Source organism: Ovis canadensis, chromosome 2 (genome assembly GCF_042477335.2).
Source record: "Ovis canadensis isolate MfBH-ARS-UI-01 breed Bighorn chromosome 2, ARS-UI_OviCan_v2, whole genome shotgun sequence".
In the NCBI taxonomy this organism is placed as follows: Eukaryota; Metazoa; Chordata; class Mammalia; order Artiodactyla; family Bovidae; genus Ovis; species Ovis canadensis.
Genome location: NC_091246.1, coordinates 30,321,846 through 30,342,689, shown reverse-complemented (window position 1 = coordinate 30,342,689; position 20,844 = coordinate 30,321,846). Strand labels below are relative to the sequence as shown.

The following is a 20,844-nucleotide window of genomic DNA, read 5'->3' as shown; positions in this document are numbered from 1 at the left end:
CAAAATCATGCATGGGGAAAAAAATCAGCCAAAGTACAAAATATACCAATGAGTTTTAATTTTAATAATGTAAAAAATGCTGATGTGGTTTCAAATATTACATGAAACTAACCTTGATTGAATTTTGATCTAAAGTATCAAAAAAGAATACCTATAGTTATCTGAAAAGGCTATGAAAATATTCTTCCCTTTTTCAATTACATATCTATATGAAGCTGATTTTCTTCATATACTCCAACTAAGACAGTATTGTTGCAGCAAACTGAATGTAGAAGCAGATATGAGAACCCAGCTGTCTTTTATTAAGCCAGCTACTAAAGACATTTGTAAAAATGTAAAATATAGTCAGTCTTCTGGTTAGTTTTTTGTTTGTTTGCCTTGGAAAATATTAACTTTTTGTTGGTAAAAAGAGTTATTTAAGTTAACATGTAATTATTTTTATTGTTAATAAATTAATTGTTTTAAACTTTCAGTAGATAAAACCCACATAAACAAAATCCCTTTGGGGTCCTCATTAATTTTTAAACTAAACAACAGTCCCAAGACCAAAAAGTTTCAGAATTGCCACCTTAGACCATGTGGACAGGGTCACTTGATTATTAAATTCAGTTCTAGTGGAACATACTTTCAGTTGGCCTTTCTCTGTGTGAACGCTTTACTTCCTCTGCTACATGGCTCCTGAAAGCATATCAGAGTAGAAGAGAGTGAAAATGATGCGGTTATATGAAGCCTACTCTAATTCACCAAGTGAAGTCGCTCAATCGTGTCCGACTCTAATTCACTAAAAAGGAGAATTATTCACAGTTTTCAGTACTTGATTATAAACAGTAATCTGCATCCAACTTCACAACTAGTAACAGTGTCCCTGTGTCATTTGTGGCACGGTGCTTGAAATGTTCTTTCCTAAACATTGGAGAGCCAGCCATAGCCTTGTAACTGAATCAGCCTACATAGAAGCCTACACTTACTCTAGTTGGAGGCCTAGAGGAAGGAAGTGAGAGCCTAAGCTCCCTGTGGGAAGTGCCAGCCACTGGAAAGGCAAGCAGGGGCGAGTGCCTGCCAAGAAAAGACTTTAAAGGTTTTCCATCAGCACCACCTTTCCGTGGTCTTTTCACTAACGAGTATTATTTAGTGTAGAACCTTCAAGTAATCTTTACAGACATTTTTATATTAACATAAATATTATATGTAAAGGTTTAAAATTTAGTCAGGATTATAAGATGCTAAGGAACTTATTCATTACAACTTATTGGAGATCCTAAAAAGACTAGTAGAATTGTGAACTTTAAATATGGAAGAGACTGATGGGGGTCCCGGATCCAAATTTTTATCCCTTAGATCCTGATCTCCAAATCCGTTTTTACTCCTTAGGATAATAAGGCTCAAAAAGATTTAAAAAAAAAGAAAAAAGACTTTCCCCAAATTTACACAGTAAATGACCAAGGAGGGCCTGGACACCAGGGCTTGTAGTGCTGAGTCTTGCTCAGACAGCTACCCCAAAAGGCCCTAGATCTTGCTCTAGCCTTTGTGTGTAGGTATGGAGGGGAATCTACTGCCTGACCATCCTCTCATGAAGGTCTGAGATTATATTAGCAGAAACTCCCCGTTGCTGGCCCACAGGCTTTTTTGAAGGTGATTGCCACCAGCTCACCTGGCCCTTTCCTACAGGCTGACTGCTGTGGCAGTCCCTCCAGCTTCCCAGGTCCCAGGGAGACAGGGCTTCTGCATTTCTGCCTATAGTGTGTGCCCACAGTAGTCAGCTGTACTCCCGAGGCCATCACTTTGTTCTTTCAGATAGATGAGTTTCTTGGACAGTGAGAAATGGATATTGTGCACAAAAAAAGGGAAGCTAGGCTCAGGACAGCCTGTCCTTTTGTGGCTCACTCTGAAAGCAAAGTACTACCAAAAAAGAAAGTACATACATATCTATATATATATATATATATATATATATATATATAACTGAATTGTAACTGTTACTCCTTCCAGGAGGAAAACAGACCCATAATTACAAACTTTAATCTCCCTTTACCACCTAAAAAAAGGGGAGGGAGGGAAGGTTTGGATTTGAATCTAAGTTTGTTTTTTCAGATTTGAATGACATTTTTAAACATATGCAGAAAATTATACTTCATTGTATATTTGTGGTGGGTCCTCTAACCAGCTGGCTTTTCTCCAGAGTCTGAGGGAAGGCAGTTCAGGGGTATCTCACAGTTGCCTTAGGTTTTTGTTGAGTATTGGAAAACTGCATTTACAGTAATATTTTCCACCTCCAGGCAGAAATCTTGAATGATCACTTGAAGGATAAGGACTTTTTCACAATTGTGCAAAGATTCTTGAAGTTCTTTGTCATTTTGGACTCTCGGATGCCATTTGAATGAATTTATTTACATGTGCTATATGTTTTTATAGAACTCCTGATTCCCTGCTTTGCAAAGACAAGCAAGTTTATGACTTTTTTTTTTATGTGTTTACAGGGATTGGCCTTTACCCAAAGAGAGATTTCTTTTTTAATCTTTTGTTTGAACAGATGTGTAAACAAAAGCATTGCTGCCTCTCAGACTTAACTATTTAAGGTTTAATGAAGAAAAAAAGTGAAAGATCACTTAAAAAAACAGTCTTTGTGGCAAAGTTAGTGTGAGCAGACCAATGCGAGGGACTTTGGCTACACAACGTGCCCAGCTCTGACAGTGAGCATAGGCTGCCTTGTGAAACTCTGTGCTGTTCTCAGGAACAGGTGAACCTTCCTGGAAGGGGCAGATCCTCTGGTGATTCTTAGGATCCACACTCAGGGTTCTCAGTGGGTCAGAGCCATTGGGACCTTCCATTGCCTTTGAAAATGTCCTCCCTGATTCCCGTTTTCTCAATGACTAATCAAGGCTAAGGACTTCCCGGGTGGCTCAGTGGTAAAGAATCCACCTGCTCAGCGGGAGATGCAGATTGGATCCCTGCGTTGGGAAGATCCCCTGGAGAAGGAAATGGCAACCCACTCCAGTATTCTTGCTTGGGAAATCCCATGGACAGAGGAGCCTGGTGGGCTACAGTCCATGGGGTCATAAAAGAGTCAGACATGACTTAGCAACTAAACAACAACAGCAAAAAATCAAGGCTAATCATCTGATTATGGAAAAAAAATGGTGAATGTGGCTGTTAAATATATATTGCTCTTTGTTCTGATGTATGCTCTGTAATACGTTTTCTAAGGTGAGAAAAACCAGCTCAGCAGACAGATCCGTTCCAAAATTGCTTAATAAAAATTTCACTACCTCCTGGTAGCCTACCACAGACAGGCTACGCATCCTATCAGGCTGTTTTTCATCGTACATTATCCCCTTCAAAGCTTCCTCTACTTATGAGGGGTACCAATGATCAGAATAGGAATCGGCATTATCTGCACCAGCTATGAATGTGTCTCCAGTAATTAGCCTCAAAGAGATTAAGAAAGATGGCACAGATTACAATAGTATTTCTCCTGCCAAAATGGAAACTAGAGGCCGTTCATGGTTGTTTTTAAAACTCAGTCTCCTGGATTGTAATGCTTCCTGCCCCCTTTGTTGCCCATGGGTGGGTGTGTATGGGAATACTGATCCCTATCAACTTTTCCCTTTTCCTTGCTATTCCTACCTAGATGCACTCTATAGTTCTTTAGTAATTTGCCTCCAAAATTATTTTTTACTTCAAAGAAAGAGGGTTTTTTTTCCTTAAACGTTCTCTGCACTGAAGCTTTCCTGATGAGTCAGTGGTAAAAACCCACCGGCCAGTGCAGGAGACATAGGTTTGATCCCTGATCCAGGAAGATCCCACAGGCCTCAGAGTAACTAAGCTTGTGTACACCACAACTAGAGACTCTGCTCTAGAGCCTAGGGTCCACAACTGTTGAGCCCACGCGCTGCAACTGCTGAAGCCTACATGCCTAGAGCCTTTTCTCTGCAACAAGAGAAGCCACCACAGTAAGAAGGTCTCACGTTGCAGCTAGAGAAAAGTTTAAGCGGCAACGAAGACCAAGCACAGACAAAAATTAATTAATAGATAAAATTTTTTTTAATTTATTTTTTAAATTTTTACAAAAATATATTTAAAAGACCACATTCTCTGCACTATTCCAGTGAAGTTTTCTATTTGTTGTTGTTATTGTTGTCTAGTCGCCAAGTCGTGTCCAACTCTTTTGCTACCCCATAGACTGTAGCCTGCCAGGCTCCTCTGTTCATGGGATTTCCCAGGCAAGAATACTGGAGTGGGTTGCCAATTCCTTCTCCAGGGGATCTCCCTAACCCAGGGATCCAACCTGTGTCTCCTGCATTGCAGGCAGATTCTTTACCATTGAGTCACCTGGGAAGTTTTCTATTATGTAAAGATAAATTTAATATGTAGCAGAGTAAATAGAAAAATGCTAATGTAGTCATATGGCTGTGAGGTAGGGAGAATATTCCTTTTTCCTTTTTTCAGTACACTGGCAACAAAGATTATTTGCAAACTTTTTCATTTTTTATTTCTTCTTACTCTTTCAATTGAAAATCTATGTATACCTTATCTTCTTTTTTCAGTTATGCCTTTCAAAAAATAACTACTGGTTCAATTAAAATAATGCTGTTGGCTTAGGTCTCAGTTCAGTTCAGTTCAGTCACTCAGTCATGTCCGACTCTGCGACCCCATGAATTGCAGCACGCCAAGCCTCCCTGTCTATCACCAACTCCTGGAGTTCACTCAAACTCATGTCCATCGAGTCGGTGATGCCATCCAGCCATCTCATCCTCTGTTGTCCCCTTCTCCTCCTGCCCCCAATCCCTCCCAGCATCAGAGTCTTTTCCAGTGAGTCAGCTCTTCGCAGGAGGTGGCCAAAGTACTGGAGTTTCAGCTTCAGCATCATTCCTTCCAAAGATCACCCAGGACTGATCTCCTTTAGAATGGACTGGTTGGATCTCCTTGCAGTCCAAGGGACTCTCAAGAGTCTTCTCCAACACCACAGTTCAAAAGCATCAATTCTTCGGCACTCAGCTTTCTTCACAGTCCAACTCTCACATCCATACATGACCACTGGAAAAACCATAGCCTTGACTAGACAGATTTTTGTTGGCAAAGTAATGTCTCTGCTTTTGAATATGCTATCTAGGTTGGTCATAACTTTCCTTCTAAGGAGTAAGCATCTTTTAATTTCATGGCTGCAATCACCATCTGCTTAGGTCTAATGCCTTGTAATACAGACAGTACACTTTGGGATTAAAAGAAAAAAGTACTTACTATCAGAAGTCTTTTGAATGTCTCATACTATTAATCTAAAGATAAACTTTCCTCCTAGAATCAATATAAATCTGAAACTTTACAATAAGAAATAAATAAGTTGTCCAGGGTTGTATATAGTTGACTAGGTCTAGTGTATATTCATTTTGGCTACTCTAAAAGAAGAAATGCTTCCCTGTAAAAGTACCCTCTTATTTGTTATAATCCTAATGTATATCTTTTACAACTTAAAATTATAGCTTTTATTTTACAGAATGTATACTTTATACATGTTTCAGTAGTAATTTTAATGATGTATTTTCAAATGTATTTTATAGAGACATGTTTTGATTTTATATTTTTATCAAAATTAAGTCAAAGCAGATATTCATGATATATTGTACAGCATAGCATATTATTGTGTTTTATAATAATTTTAAATAGAGTATAATCTATAAAAAATAATGAATTATTATGTTTTATACCTAAAACTAATATAATATTGTAAATGAACTAAGCTTCAATTTTTTAAAAAGTAGATATTTATGAAGTCTTTGAAGTGAGCCATTTCCACAGTAAACACTTAACTGTGGATAGATAAGGAGATTATTTTGGCCAAAATATATTAAAATAATTACCACTTGTAGAAATAATATATATTTAGTGTTTTTGGTTTAATTAAATAATTTTTATATTCTGAATTTTGTTTTTAATAACATATTTCTTTTTGTGACAATAACATTAAAAAATTTTTAATTATATAAATCAGATTAGGATTTAACACAATTAGCCATGGCCCACCTTTTACCTTTTTAGATGTGTTTAATTCTGAAGGGAGAGAATTTTTCCTCTACTTTTTCAACTTTCAATTGGCTGCTCCACATAGGAAAGAGCCAAAGGAGAAAGATATATTACTACTCATAAATTGGAATTATTTCAATATTTTCTAATAGATTTAGCTTTCTTAAGTAACCCATGGAGCTTCCCTGGTAGCGCGGCTGGTAAAGAATCCACCTGCAATGCGGGAGACCTGGGTTTGATCCCTGGTTGGGAAGATCCCCTGGAGGAGGGCATGGCAGCCCACTCCAGTATTCTTGCCTGGAGAATCCCATGGACAGAGGAGCCTGGTGGACTACAGTCCACAGGATTACAAGGATTTGGACATGACTAAAGTGACAGCACAGCACAGCACAAGTAACCCCACATTTCCATTCAGTTAATCTCATCATCAAATGGATTTTTTAACTATATATTTACATTATTTAGAAATAATTACTATACTCTTTATACTTACTGAATTTTATTTTTAATAAATATTCTGAAGTTAAATTTGATTATTTTTGAAAAAGTACCATAGTAGAAATACCTAACAATATCCAATAATTTATGGAAATAATCATGAACATAGCAGTTACTGCTATAAATTAAACTCAGTGTCAAGCTTTGTAAAATACTTATTAGCAGACATGTTTTTATTATACAAATACCGTGCAAAGTTCTTATCTTCATAATTTCCTCCTTGACATTATAACCATAAATCTTAAGAGGAAGGAAACCTACATCAGCATCATGGAGTATAGAGATAATTCCTCAAAGCAAATCTTGGACAATTTTGAAGAAACTCTTTAGGGAAACGTTACTATCAATTAGTGGCTTTTATGGAAACTGGGCTTTCTGCTTCCTTCATGTTAAATGACCTCAAAATTTCCCATTGAATACAGACATAGAGTTCCAGCTGCTGGCCATTCTGTTCTCTGGTGGAAAGAAGAGTGGATTTATTTTGCTTTCCAGAGCTGGCAGTCTTACCTTCTACCATAATGTTGAGAAGCAATAATATTATCTTTTAAATTCTTAATCCAGCTCATTTTACTGAATTTTTCATTTCTTGACCTTTCATTACTGTTGCTACTTCATACTGTTGCCCCAGTGTCACATGACTTCCCAGCTTTGACATAAGTGGTAGTAAACGAGTTTGCATCTAATTTCACATTATTTGGAATCTTATCATCTTGGTCGCAGGCCTTGTACTTTGCTTTATAATAAATTATAACTGCCCCTGGAATTGCAACTGCGTTATGTCACTGCTTTCCTTATATTATCTATTGTAATAGATACTATTTTACTACAAAATAGTGACACCAGCTTTTATAACCAGGGCATCAAAGTGTTTATTAAACAAATTAGTAAATGAAATTTTGTTTCACAGCCTTGTTTCAGTAAGTGTTAAACTACCCTACTAAAATGGAAATCTGAACCTAGACTTTTTTTAAAATAAAAGATGTCCAGCAAACAAAAGCCCAGGTCCAGATGGCTTCACAGCTGAATTCTACCAAAAATTTCGAGAAGAGCTAACACCTATCCTCCTCAAACTCTTCCAGAAAATTGCAGAGGAAGGTAAACTTCCAAACTCATTCTATGAGGCCACCATCACCCTAATACCAAAACCTGACAAAGATGTCACAAAAAAAGAAAACTACAGGCCAATATCTCTGATGAACATAGATGCAAAAATCCTCAACAAAATTCTAGCAATCAGAATCCAACAACACATTAAAAAGATCATACATCATGACCAAGTGGGCTTTATCCCAGGGATGCAAGGATTCTTCAATATCCGCAAATCAATCAATGTAATTCACCACATTAACAAATTGAAAAATAAAAACCATATGATTATCTCAATAGATGAAGAGAAGGCCTTTGACAAAATTCAACATACATTTATGATAAAAACTCTCCAGAAAGCAGGAATAGAAGGAACATACCTCAACATAATAAAAGCTATTTATGACAAACCCACAGCAAACATTATCCTCAATGGTGAAAAATTGAAAGCATTTCCCCTAAAGTCAGGAACAAGACAAGGGTGTCCACTTTCACCGCTACTATTCAACATAGTTCTGGAAGTTTTGGCCACAGCAATCAGAGCAGAAAAAGAAATAAAAGGAATCCAAATTGGAAAAGAAGAAGTAAAACTCTCACTGTTTGCAGATGACATGATCCTCTACATGGAAAACCCTAAAGACTCCACCAGAAAATTACTAGAGCTAATCAATGAATATAGTAAAGTTGCAGGATATAAAATCAACACACAGAAATCCCTTGCATTCCTATACACGAATAATGAGAAAGTAGAAAAAGAAATTAAGGAAACAATTCCATTCACCATTGCAACGAAAAGAATAAAATACTTAGGAATATATCTACCTAAAGAAACTAAAGACCTATATATAGAAAACTATAAAACACTGATGAAAGAAATCAAAGAGGACACTAATAGATGGAGAAATATACCATGTTCATGGATTGGAAGAATCAATATAGTGAAAATGAGTATACTACCCAAAGCAATTTACAAATTCAATGCAATCCCTATCAAGCTACCAGCCACATTTTTCACAGAACTAGAACAAATAATTTCAAGCTTTGTATGGAAATACAAAAAACCTCGAATAGCCAAAGCAATCTTGAGAAAGAAGAATGGAACTGGAGGAATCAACTTGCCTGACTTCAGGCTCTACTACAAAGCCACAGTCATCAAGACAGTATGGTACTGGCACAAAGACAGACATATAGATCAATGGAACAAAATAGAAAGCCCAGAGATAAATCCACACACATATGGACACCTTATCTTTGACAAAGGAGGCAAGAATATACAATGGAGTAAAGACAATCTCTTTAACAAGTGGTGCTGGGAAAACTGGTCAACCACTTGTAAAAGAATGAAACTAGATCACTTTCTAACACCGCACACAAAAATAAACTCAAAATGGATTAAAGATCTAAATGTAAGATCAGAAACTATAAAACTCCTAGAGGAGAACATAGGCAAAACACTCTCAGACATAAATCACAGCAGGATCCTCTATGATCCACCTCCCAGAATTCTGGAAATAAAAGCAAAAATAAACAAATGGGATCTAATTAAAATTAAAAGCTTCTGCACAACAAAGGAAAATATAAGCAAGGTGAAAAGACAGCCATCTGAATGGGAGAAAATAATAGCAAATGAAGCAACTGACAAACAACTAATCTCAAAAATATACAAGCAACTTATGCAGCTCAACTCCAGAAAAATAAACGACCCAATCAAAAAATGGGCCAAAGAACTAAATAGACATTTCTCCAAAGAAGACATACGGATGGCTAACAAACACATGAAAAGATGCTCAACATCACTCATTATTAGAGAAATGCAAATCAAAACCACAATGAGGTACCACTTCACACCAGTCAGAATGGCTGCGATCCAAAAATCTGCAAGCAATAAATGCTGGAGAGGGTGTGGAGAAAAGGGAACCCTCCTACACTGTTGGTGGGAATGCAAACTAGTACAGCCACTATGGAGAACAGTGTGGAGATTCCTTAAAAAATTGCAAATAGAACTCCCTTATGACCCAGCAATCCCACTTCTGGGCATACACACCGAGGAAACCAGAATTGAAAGAGACACATGTACCCCAATGTTCATTGCAGCACTGTTTATAATAGCCAGGACATGGAAACAACCTAGATGTCCATCAGCAGATGAATGGATAAGAAAGCTGTGGTACATATACACAATGGAGTATTACTCAGCCGTTAAAAAGAATTCATTTGAATCAGTTCTGATGAGATGGATGAAACTAGAGCCGATTATACAGAGTGAAGTAAGCCAGAAAGAAAAACACCAATACAGTATACTAACACATATATATGGAATTTAGGAAGATGGCAATGACGACCCTGTATGCAAGACAGGGAAAGAGACACAGATGTGTATAACGGACTTTTGGACTCAGAGGGAGAGGGAGAGGGTGGGATGATTTGGGAGAATGACATTCTAACATGTATACTATCATGTGAATTGAATCGCCAGTCTATGTCTGACGCAGGATGCAGCATGCTTGGGGCTGGTGCATGGGGATGACCCAGAAAGATGTTCTGGGGAGGGAGGTGGGAGGGGGGTTCATGTTTGGGAATGCATGTAAGAATTAAAGATTTTAAAATTTAAAAAATAAAAAACTAAAAATTTAAAAAAATAAAAAAAAATAAAATAAAATAAAATAAAAGATGGAATATTGAGCCCATGTGAGAGAAAAATACTTTTCTCTTTTCATTTTTATCTAAAATAATCAGATTTTAAAGTATAGAATATTTATCATAAGTTTAAAATTTAAAATTCACATGTCTGATAGCTATGATTGGAAAAGTTGAATTTTCCTGAAGAATATATAAAACTAATTTAAGAAAAAATATATCTGGGGTTTGAAATATGAGTTTTATAATACTTCCAGAGTCAGAAAGACTCAGAGTAATCATGTAAATAATTGAAGATTGCCATTGCTTGGCATGATTTCTCCATGACTTCAGAAATTACGGTATATGAGGAGGGCATGTTTCTGGTTGGCCCAGTTCCTTCTCTTTTGGCTTATTCCCTTTATCCCCACATAGACATTACCATCCCTCCTTATAATAATGGACAATTATTTCTTGAGAATTATCAAAGATAATGAGCTTTTTTATTAGGAACTTTTAAAATTCATCTTATTTTCTTGTGATGTGAAGTAAATGCATCAAATCTCTTTCAAATTTATCTTTAGTGATGAACATGTTTCTCTCTTTATTAATAATGTTTTAAGATATAGGAAATGCTGTATTTGAGGAAAGTACTTTCAGCATTACTGACTGATGCAAAGCCCTAGTTCAAACTGACAACCTGGCATTTTGTGATGCCCATCTGAATCACAGTAGATTTTGAAGAAGTCTGTTTCTTTTCATTAGGAATGGTTTGCTTTTTAAAAAAATAATACAGTTATTTCTCTTGTTCAGTTTATTTCAGTGAAATGAATATAAATTAAAGAGATAAATGATTTTATTTTAAAAAGGAATAAACTAAATGTGCCATTTTAAAAAGGGAGGGGTAACTCAGCATTTTTAAGTCCCTTAAGAGTACAAGCCTCTTTCTGTATGTAAATATTTTGGTTCTCAACTACATTGCATAGTGGCAGGAACATAATAGGTGCTTTGTAAATATGTGTGGAATGAAAGCCATTCCCCAGCCACATTCAATGATATGTACTGCTTCAATCCCATTGCATACCTATGAAAGAAAGAGTAGTTGTCTTACTGAGAATTACTAATCTGTGTTTTGCAGTATTTGTATGCCTGCAAATTTCTTAAATGGTAGTTAACTGGGTGTAGAATTCTAGGTTGGTAGGTTTTTTCCCTCCCTGCATTTTGAAGATAACCTCACTCACTATCTTCTGCTGGCAGCAATGGTGATACTAGTAGTAGTAATGAGAAGTCTCCCTTTAGTTTGATTATTACTTCTTTGTGGGAGAGCTTATCTTTTTTCTCTGTTTATAAGATATTCTCTCTTCTGTGATATAACAAGGTATAGATTTATTTTCATTTTTCACACTAGAGATTCTCCTTCTTTACTTTGAAGATTCATGCCTTCTTCAGTTCTCTGCCATTATATCTTTGGCATTATCTCTTCTATTTTCTCTATTCTGTCCTTCTAAAATTTTATAAATTTGGTTTATCTTCTGACAGGCCTTCTGTCTCTTAATTTTTCTTTCTTGTTTTTCTTTTTTAATCTCTGCACAGCATTCTGAGTAATTTATTCTACCAGTTTATAAACTGTCATTGTAAGGCTATTTAGCCTGCTTCTTAACACATATTTTAAGTTTGTTTCTATATCCTTTTTTCCAAACCTATATTTCCCTTCTAGAGTTTGTGTCTTGTTCTTTCTCAGATCTGATATTTTATACTACCTAGTACTTCCTTTATTTTTCTGGACATGCTAATGATTTAAAGTCTCTTTCACATTGCTTTGTAACCTATAATTCCTCAGATACAAATTCTCACATTTGTTGTATCTGCCCACTTTCATGGTAGTGGGTTTTGTATGTTCTTTATAATTTTACCTGAGCTCTTCCCCCTGCACTCCCCCTTAGAATCACAAGCATTCCCTAAACTTAAAAAGTGTTCCTATGTTATGTTTTTGTATTTACCCCCCATTGAGATATATGGTTTTCACTGATTCTGGGCTAGTTTTTTATGTTGGTTTTTAGCTTAGATTTTCCTTACAATGCAAGTGTGTTCCACAAATCGCACAGGCTGGACATTCCATGTTTCCACCAGTGATTCTATCAAGACCAAAAAAGTAGCCTATTTCTATGCTGTGCCCCAGTTTGGGCTTTCCTAGCTTTAATTTGAAAATTGGATATCCTTTTAATTCCTACTGTGTTTTTGGTTTGTTGATCGTTTTAACTCAGAGAGTTAAATCTTTTCCATTTTCCCTCTACACATGGAGTCCTGCAGTCCAGAACTTAGGACCCATCCTTGGGGGCTGCTGAGCTTCAGCTCCCACCTGCTGCTATGTTACTTTAATTTGGGCATCTAGAGATTTTCCTTTTTATTTTTGAGCTCAAATATAACTTTATTGTTGTCAAATTACATCCAATATTTCCCAGGTGGCGCAGTGGTAAAGAATCCACCTGCCAATACAGGAGAGGCCAGAGACCCAGGTTCAATCCCAGGTTCAATTGTTAAACATCTTAACAATTACTTCTTGCAACTCAATAGAGATTGAAGTAGGATTTATGAAACTAGTTTATTTCATTATCATTAAAGATTATTATTTTTAAAAGTTTGACTACTTATATAAGATTAAATAACTGAAAGTCTGCTTAGTAATATTGAGAAAAATTACTAAATTAAAAGTTTTTAAATATCTCATTTTATACCATTATTTACATGACTAATTTGTATCCTTATTTAGGAAAGTAGATGCCAGCATGTGTATCAGTATACCCACAGTCTTGACAGTAGAAACATCATATTACCATTACCTTTAGTATATCTTTAAGAAAGATATATCTTTAGCATATATCTTTATGAAAATAGAAGCATCACATTACTGCTAAATGTAGTATCTTTTTAAAGATCTAACAAGATCTGGCAATGATTATCACTTGGAGAATATGATATGGTTTGTTGGTTTAGTTGCTAAGTTGTGTCTGACTCTTGCAACCCCATGGGCTGTAGCTTGCCAGGCTCCTCTATCCATGGGATTCTCCAGGCAATAATACTGGAGTGGGCTGCCATTTCCTTCTCCAGGGGATCTTCCCACCCCAAGAATCAAACCCAGGTCTCCTGCATTGCAGGCAGATGCTTTACCAACAGAGCTACGAGGGAAGCCCATGAATATGATATACAAGCTTGTAAAGAATATTGGGAAAAAGTAAGACAGACTTCTTATTTGAGTAAAAATGAATATTTTTTCAGTTTTTGCTCTCATCCCTTGTTTCAGACACATAAGGAAAAAATGAAGGGCGATGTATCAACACGTACAAAGGAATGCCAACCACCAAGTGAAGGCAGCATTTCATTTCCTCTTTACATTTCACACCCTGTAAGCCAGAAGAAGAAAAAAGTCTGCCGAATAGACCAGACCACCTTCATAATTGGAGAAACACCGAAGGGGATCCGCAGGTATGTCATCTATAATAACACCTGGCTTTGTGAATAGTTCTCAAAAGAAATATAACTACCTAGTTAAATACACAAGTTATTTGAATTTTAACTACATTTAGCATCTGAATATTTCAGAAAAATCTAAATTTGTACAATTTAAAAAATAAATCCCCAAATTCCCTCATAATCCAGTGGTTGGGACTCAGCACTTGCACTGTGGTGGCCTGGGTTCAGTCACTGGTTGGGGAACTAAGATTCCACAAGCTTTGCAGCATGGCCAAAAAAAAAAAAAAAATCTGAAATGTTTTAGTGTTCTAAGAAGGTTAATCCCTGAATTGATAAAAGATGAAATACAGGTAAATGAAATAGGTAAATTTTATATAGGTAAATGAAATACTTGAGTGCATTCTATTCATTTAGTCATTGAATATTTATTGAGCACCTGATACGCACTCAGGCATTGGGCTAAGTGCTGGATATACAGTGTCAAAAAAGAGACAAAGAGCTTACAGTACAGTGAGATGAGGTTTGGCATCAAACCATAAAATTTTCAAAAATAAAAAAACTTATAAGTAATTATGAAATAGTGTGTTATAGGAAAGAAGTGGACAGTTTATAGAGAAGAGTGGGATCAGGAAGGGCACCACTTCCTTTCTAGCGGGTAGTCAGGGAAGACCTGTCTACACAAGTGACATGTGAGTTAAGACTTAAAGGATAATCAGGCAAAGAACAGAGTAAGAACTTTCTGAAGAGGGAGGGGCTTTTGAGAGAAGGCTGGTGTACTTAGTGCATAATAAATCAAGGAGAGAATGGCATGAGATGAAGGGAGAGACATATATGAGGCTGGAGCATGCAAAGCCTTGTAGATTGTAGAAAAGAATTTGGATTTTGTTCCAACTGCAGTAGAAATTGTTGAAGCATGACATGATTTGATGTGTTAATGTTTCTAAAAGGCTTTTCCAGCTTCTGCCTGGAAGAGGGCAGAGCAGACTAGGGGAAACCATAAGGAACTAGGTGATGGTGTTTTGCTAGAGTAGAGTAGTTGCCGGGGAGACAGAGCCAATTGGATAAATTCAGTTCGGTGTTGAACTGGTTGTTGGAAAAGGGAGAAGACAGGTTTACTCCCAATTTTAAACAACAGATTGGACTCACTGAATAGGGAAAAGTAGGAGAGACAAAAGGTTGGAGTGAAAAAAAAATCAAGAGTTCTCTTTCACTCATATTAAATTTGAGGATGTGGGGAAATGTCACATAGGCAGTGGATAGTGCTACCCTGAGATTTGGGGACTGGAGATCTAAATTTGGAAGTTATCAGCATAGAGATTAGAAATAGATTACAAATAGTCTTTACAGCCATAGACTGTGTGAGCAGCTTAGGAACAGAACACAGAGAGGAAAGGAGAAGCCCCAGGACTGAGCCTGGAGGGTGACTATGTACTCCTGCTGGGTAGGAGGCCCTGTGCGAGACCCTGAAGTCCAAGAGAAGTGAGAGTTTCAGAAAGGAGGGAACACTGACTTTATTGACTACTGCTGAGGACCAGAAGCAGAACGGGAAAGCCCCTGGAGCTGAAGGACTCTTCGGTTGCTTTCATGTGAGCACTCTAAGTAGGCAAATGCCAAGGTGAGGTGGGCAGGCAGTGAGAGGGCAAGCCCCTGGGACTGCTCCTTAAATCTGGATGGGGAAACTGGCAGTAGCTGAAGGGCATTGTGGGATCAAGGGTAGTTTGTTTTTAGGTTGAGAAGATAATATTGGGTTGGCCAAAAAGTTCATTCATGTTTTTCTATAAGATTGCCAACGTACGAGAACCTGTTTGTGTATCAAGGAAAAAGACTAATAGAGGAAAAAGAGATTTTGCCAGGGAGGTGACAACAGAAAGAGTGAAGTCCTGAAGGCAGAAAAAGGTGGGATCCAGACCACAGGTGAAGGCCTAGCCTTTGAGAGGTATTAAGAGAAAGGGACAACCTAAACAGCATAGTAAAAAGCAGAGACATTACAATAGAGATGATATTATGACTATGTTGATATAGTCAAAGCTGTGGTTTTTCCAATAGTCACGTATGGATGTGAGAGTTGGACCATAAGGAAGGGTGGGTGCTGAAGAATTGACGCTTTTGAACTGTGGTGTTGGAGAAGACTCTTGAGAGTCTCTTGGACTGCAAGGAGATCCAACCAGTCAATCCTAAAAGAAATCAATCCTGAATATTCATTGGAAGGACTGATGCTGAAGCTGAAGCTTCAGTACATTGGAAAATAAGACCCGGATGCTGGGAAAGATTGAAGGCAGGAGGAGAAGGGGACGACAGAGGATGAGATGATTGGATGGCATCACCAACTCAATGGACACGAGTTTGAGCAAGCTCCAGGTCATGGTGAAGGACAGGAAAAACTGGCATGCTGCAGTCCACGGGGTTGCAAAGAGTCGGATATGACTGAACAACTGAGCGACAACAAGAGAGAGGCGTAAAGAAAGGCACAGATACAGTGGGTATTTCCTTAATTAGTTGAGAATTAAAGCATCGTATTGAGGGAGAAAAATTGAGGGAAAGAGAAATTACGAAAGAAGTAATTTATAAAGTAGTAGAGCACGCTTGTGGGGCTAGAATTCCTGAGTGATGTTAAGTCCCTTTTTGAGAGTAATTACAGTGAAACCTTCTGTGCAGTTGTGCAGACTTCATTCAAGTTCCAGTTGCTCAGCTGCAGACACAGAATAGGCAAACAGCTGAGCTTTACAAGGAGAAGGAAAGGAAAGAAAGGAAGATGAAGGATGTTTGCAAAGAAGTGATTATAAAGTTGAACCTAAACTCAACAAAGGGATGTTGATGATAGTGAGAAAGCAGAAGAGTCAGCAAATTGGAGGACTTGATGAGATGAAAAGTACAATCCAACATAGTTGTCATGGGGATAATTGAGTAGTTGAACTGAAGCATGATATGACTGAATTCAGGAATTTGGAAGTTGTGCAGTTAATGGTAATGACATTAGTGGTATGATCTTGGCAATAGGGACCTGCGTGAAACTGAGTCTTTGGAGGTGAGGTAAAGCAACTAGTGGGCCAGGAGTTGGGTGGAACATCCACACGGAAACTGATATTACCAAGAATGATGGCAGAAAATGGGAAAGGAAGCAACGTTAATCCAGGATCTTGAGTGTCAGTCTCCAGCAGGGAGCAACTAGGAAGTCAGTTAATAAGATGGGGTGGGAGTGAGAATGGAAAGCTGGATAGCATGCGCCTTAAAGAGTAGGAGGAGTTTTTAAGAAAAAATAATCTGGAAACAGCAGTGGGAAGCTTGAACTCTGAGGCTTAAGGATGGGAGGTATAAGAATTTTGACTTGTGAAGGCTGCATAGGAGGAGGCAGTATCCGGAGGAGACAGAGGGACTCCTTGGGTAGAAGATACGGGAGAGATGGTAGATCATAGCCTGATTCCAGGGGCACCAAGGAATGGTCTGGAAGGTTGAGGGATTGGATTAGATCAAGGCTGTAGAGGCCAGGAGGAGGATGAGAAGCCAGTGTTCAGGGTAACTGTGGTATAGTGACTGAGGTAAGCAGGGAGAGGAGGCAAGCTCCAGTTGGTCCTGATGGCTTCTACAGACAGTGGGAAAGTGCTGGTTGCTCTTTGTGTTCCAGATGCTTCCCTCAGGGTTTTGGCAACTCCCAGGCAACTGGCCCCTTAGCCCCTCAGGTCCTGGTGTGGCAGATTGGATCACACCCCTGAGCTGCCCACCATTGCCCAGAAAAGTGAACATCCCACACTACTATAGCATTGCAGCTCCTCACAGATATATTTACAGCAGTGATTTGGAGTAAAGTTGGGGCAGTTTTGTATGGGCAATTATTTTGCTAGAAGGCCAACTGTATACATTTTTACCAATCTTTGAGAAGCAAAAGCATCTTACCCCTTTGGCACTGTATATAAAAATAAAAGTACTGGGACTGCCCTGGTAGTCTAGTAGTTAAGACTCCACACTTGCACTGCAGAGGGCCTGGGTTCAAACCCTGGTGGGGGAACTAAGATCCTGTATGCCTCGCAACATGGCCAAAACATTAAAGAAAGGAAGGAAGAAAGAAAGAATTACCAATGATTATTTTTTTACGTGTTTTTTTTTTTCTCTATCTTAGCCTCAGGATAAATGTCTCATGCTACATAAAAAGGTGAAGGGTGTCTAATATTGGAATGCCAACATGTGCGCTAGGAAACAGTGCCCGAACTGCTAGCACCTCTTTCCTGTTAACCATCCTAATCTGTGTGGATCAAGAATTTATACCATGATGCAGTCCCATGGGTCATCTGAAGGAAGTTTCAGTCCTACCTTCTCTTCAGAAAGTTCAGGCAGAAACAGCATGGTTTTTAGCTGTGTTTCCACCCCTTCTCCTTCAGTTCCTCAAGAACAAGGGAGAGGAATTGAATTTTTCCACAGCTGCTCTTCATCTACTTGCTGAAAGACAAAGATACCCAACTTTGATTTCTTCCCCCACCCACACCCCTTTCCCTAAGTGGCTTATGAGTGTCTACAAAATTTTCCCCACAAAGGGGCTAGCTTATATCCCTTGGTTGTACCTTGCAGTCATTAAGTATTTAAAGAAAACTCTTTTAAAGACCAAGAATTATGAAAGCAAGTTTAGAAAGCGAAAATAAAATTAATTGTAATCATAAGTCATCCTGTAAAGGGAAATCACACAGCCCGGGATCCTGGTATAACATTCAGACAGAATAAGATCAGAAGCACCTCTCCTCCCAGAGCTGACAGAAGCACAGGGTCATAGGTGAGGTCAACACAGCAAAGGGGAAAGTACTTTGGCAACTGCTGATATACCACCAAGTCTCGGATAAATAAAAGACATTAGCCTGTAACTTTGCTAATAACTTAATCTTCACAGCACAAATATTTATTAGAAAGGCCATGAAAATGGATTCAGAAGTGATTAATAAAATAATGATACGTCATTACTTCCTGTGAGGTTGAAACTGGAACCTCTTAAAAACATACTTGATGCTTTACAACAAGGACGTTGGCCATACCCAGGACAGAAATTTGGAAACTTGTTTTTGTGTTACTTTAAATATTCTCTTGGCAGTGAGAGTGACTGTTGATCAGGCATAGCTAGGACCTGGATTTGGAAACAAGTAACAGGACCAGTGTGGTGAGGACTAGAAGCCAGGGTGCTCATCTGAAACTACAAAAAAAAGTCCTGAGTATATGGTATGGATTGCCACTAAAATCAAAGGAAACGCAAACTTTATACAACCTGGTCTCAGTGGCAAAAATAAGAGTGGCTTTAAGTAAAGCTCCTGTTTATGTACATTTAAAAAATCACTTTTTTTTACCCTCAGGATTCTCTGTTGTGTACAGAATGAAATTCAAACTTCTGAAGTTGGCATTCAGACCCCTCATGATTTTCATCCTCTTCCTTGGAGTTCCTCCTGCCCCTCTGTCCACCACGTCTTCTTGGAAGTGGGCCTGTGCATCTTCCCTCTCTAGGGGGCTTCTTGGCTCATCTTTACCTGACTGGCTTGAGGTGACAGCAGCGAAGCCTTCCCTGCTATTCAGCCCACTACCAGTCACTGGCTTAGACACCCCTTTTGTGGGTACCAACAGGGTACCATATTTACCTCCATCATAGGATGTATCCCTCCCTTCTGGTTTCATCTTCACGTATCTGTCTCTGCCAACCAGACTATAAACTCCTTGAAGACGGGGAACTGGGATTTGTTGAGTGTTGTATAGTTTCTCTTGCAGTGCCTTGCAGATAAGAGAGCTCTATAAATATTTTTTCAGTCAATAAATCAAAGTTTTAAGGAAATATTATATAAAAATGGATGTAAGTCTTCAATTTGGGGACTTTTAATCATTTGCTGCAGTGTCATCTGTAGCTTTTGTTTATAAAAACATTTGTAAGCAGTGAGCTTTCCTGATTCATGGCCTAAACTCAGCATCAGCAAAGGAAAACCCTCTTAGTCTGCCTGGCCTGAATTCCACAGGCTGCAGCTTAAAAGACAGAAATATGTTTCTCACGGTACTGAAGCCTGGGAAGTCCCACGATCAGGGTGCCAGCTGATTGGATTCCTGGTAAGAGCTTTCTTCCTGGCTCACAGATGGCCACCTTTTCACTGTGTCCTCCTATGGCAGAGAGAGAGCTCACTGGTGACTTTTTTCCCCCTAAAATTTCATCTATTTATTAATTTTTGGCTGTACTGAGTCTTTGTTGCTGCGTGCAGGCCTTCTCTAGTTGCGGTACACAGGCTTCTCATGGCGGGGGCATCTCTTGTTGCGGAGCCCAGGCTCTAGAGCACAGCCTCAGTAGTTAATGGCACACACGTTTAGTTGCTCCACAGCATGTGGAATCTTCCCAGACCAGGGATTGAACCTGTGACTCCTGCATTGGCAGCAGATTCTTTACCAGTGGACCACCAGAAAAGTCTTCTGGTGGCTTTTTATGACCTCTTTTAAACTTAATTACCTCCTAAAGGCCCCCATCTCCAAATATAGTCACATTGGGGTTTAGGGCTTCAACATACGGATTTGGGGTGGGTGGCACAGTTCAGTCTATAGAACCCTTACTTGGGGAAAGGGACCAGAGTCTAGTGCCCAGGGTTCCTAAACGAGCTTTCCACCTCCATCTTATTAGGGTTTCAGAAGGTGCAGTTCTTCAGTGGCTTTTATTAATATCTGATGCTAACTCTGAAACTCATTTCTTCAAATACCATCTGACATTAGTTTAGTTACCTATACTGAAAGTCAGATCCATCAGATCAAAACTGAGAAAGAATCTAGACTTATCAGTTTAGAACTTCCCTTTGTGTGTGAGTGTGTGTGTGTGTGTGTGTGTGTGTGTGTGTGAGTGTGTGTGTGTGCGTATGTTAGTCGCTCAGTCATGTCTGACTCTTTGTGAACCCACGGACTGTGGCTCACCAGGCTTCTCTTACTATGGGATTCTCCAGGCAAGAATATTGGAGTGGATTGCCATTCCCTTCTCCAGAGGAACTTCCCAACCCAGGGATCAAACCCTGGTCTCCTAGAACTTCCCTTTTAGGCTCATCAAAAAGGCATGTGAAATTTCTATATTGTATTTGTGGAAGAAAGAGAAAAAAGGATATAGAAGAGAAAAATTCTTTAAAACTATTAATTTTTGAGCATTTTCTCTTTTCTATTTATTGATAC

At 38.4% G+C, this 20,844-nt stretch overlaps 1 protein-coding gene across 2 annotated transcripts in view; it reads left to right on the top strand.

The window, feature by feature from the left end:
• The window catches only part of ERCC6L2 (ERCC excision repair 6 like 2), a 162,506-nt gene that overhangs the window by 138,907 nt on the left and 2,755 nt on the right, over window positions 1-20,844 (top strand). For both annotated transcript variants that reach the window (XM_069575743.1, XM_069575744.1), the window contains exon 18: window positions 13,520-13,701. In XM_069575743.1, the coding sequence (XP_069431844.1) occupies window positions 13,520-13,701 (182 nt within the window). The remainder of the gene's footprint in view (window positions 1-13,519; window positions 13,702-20,844) is intronic.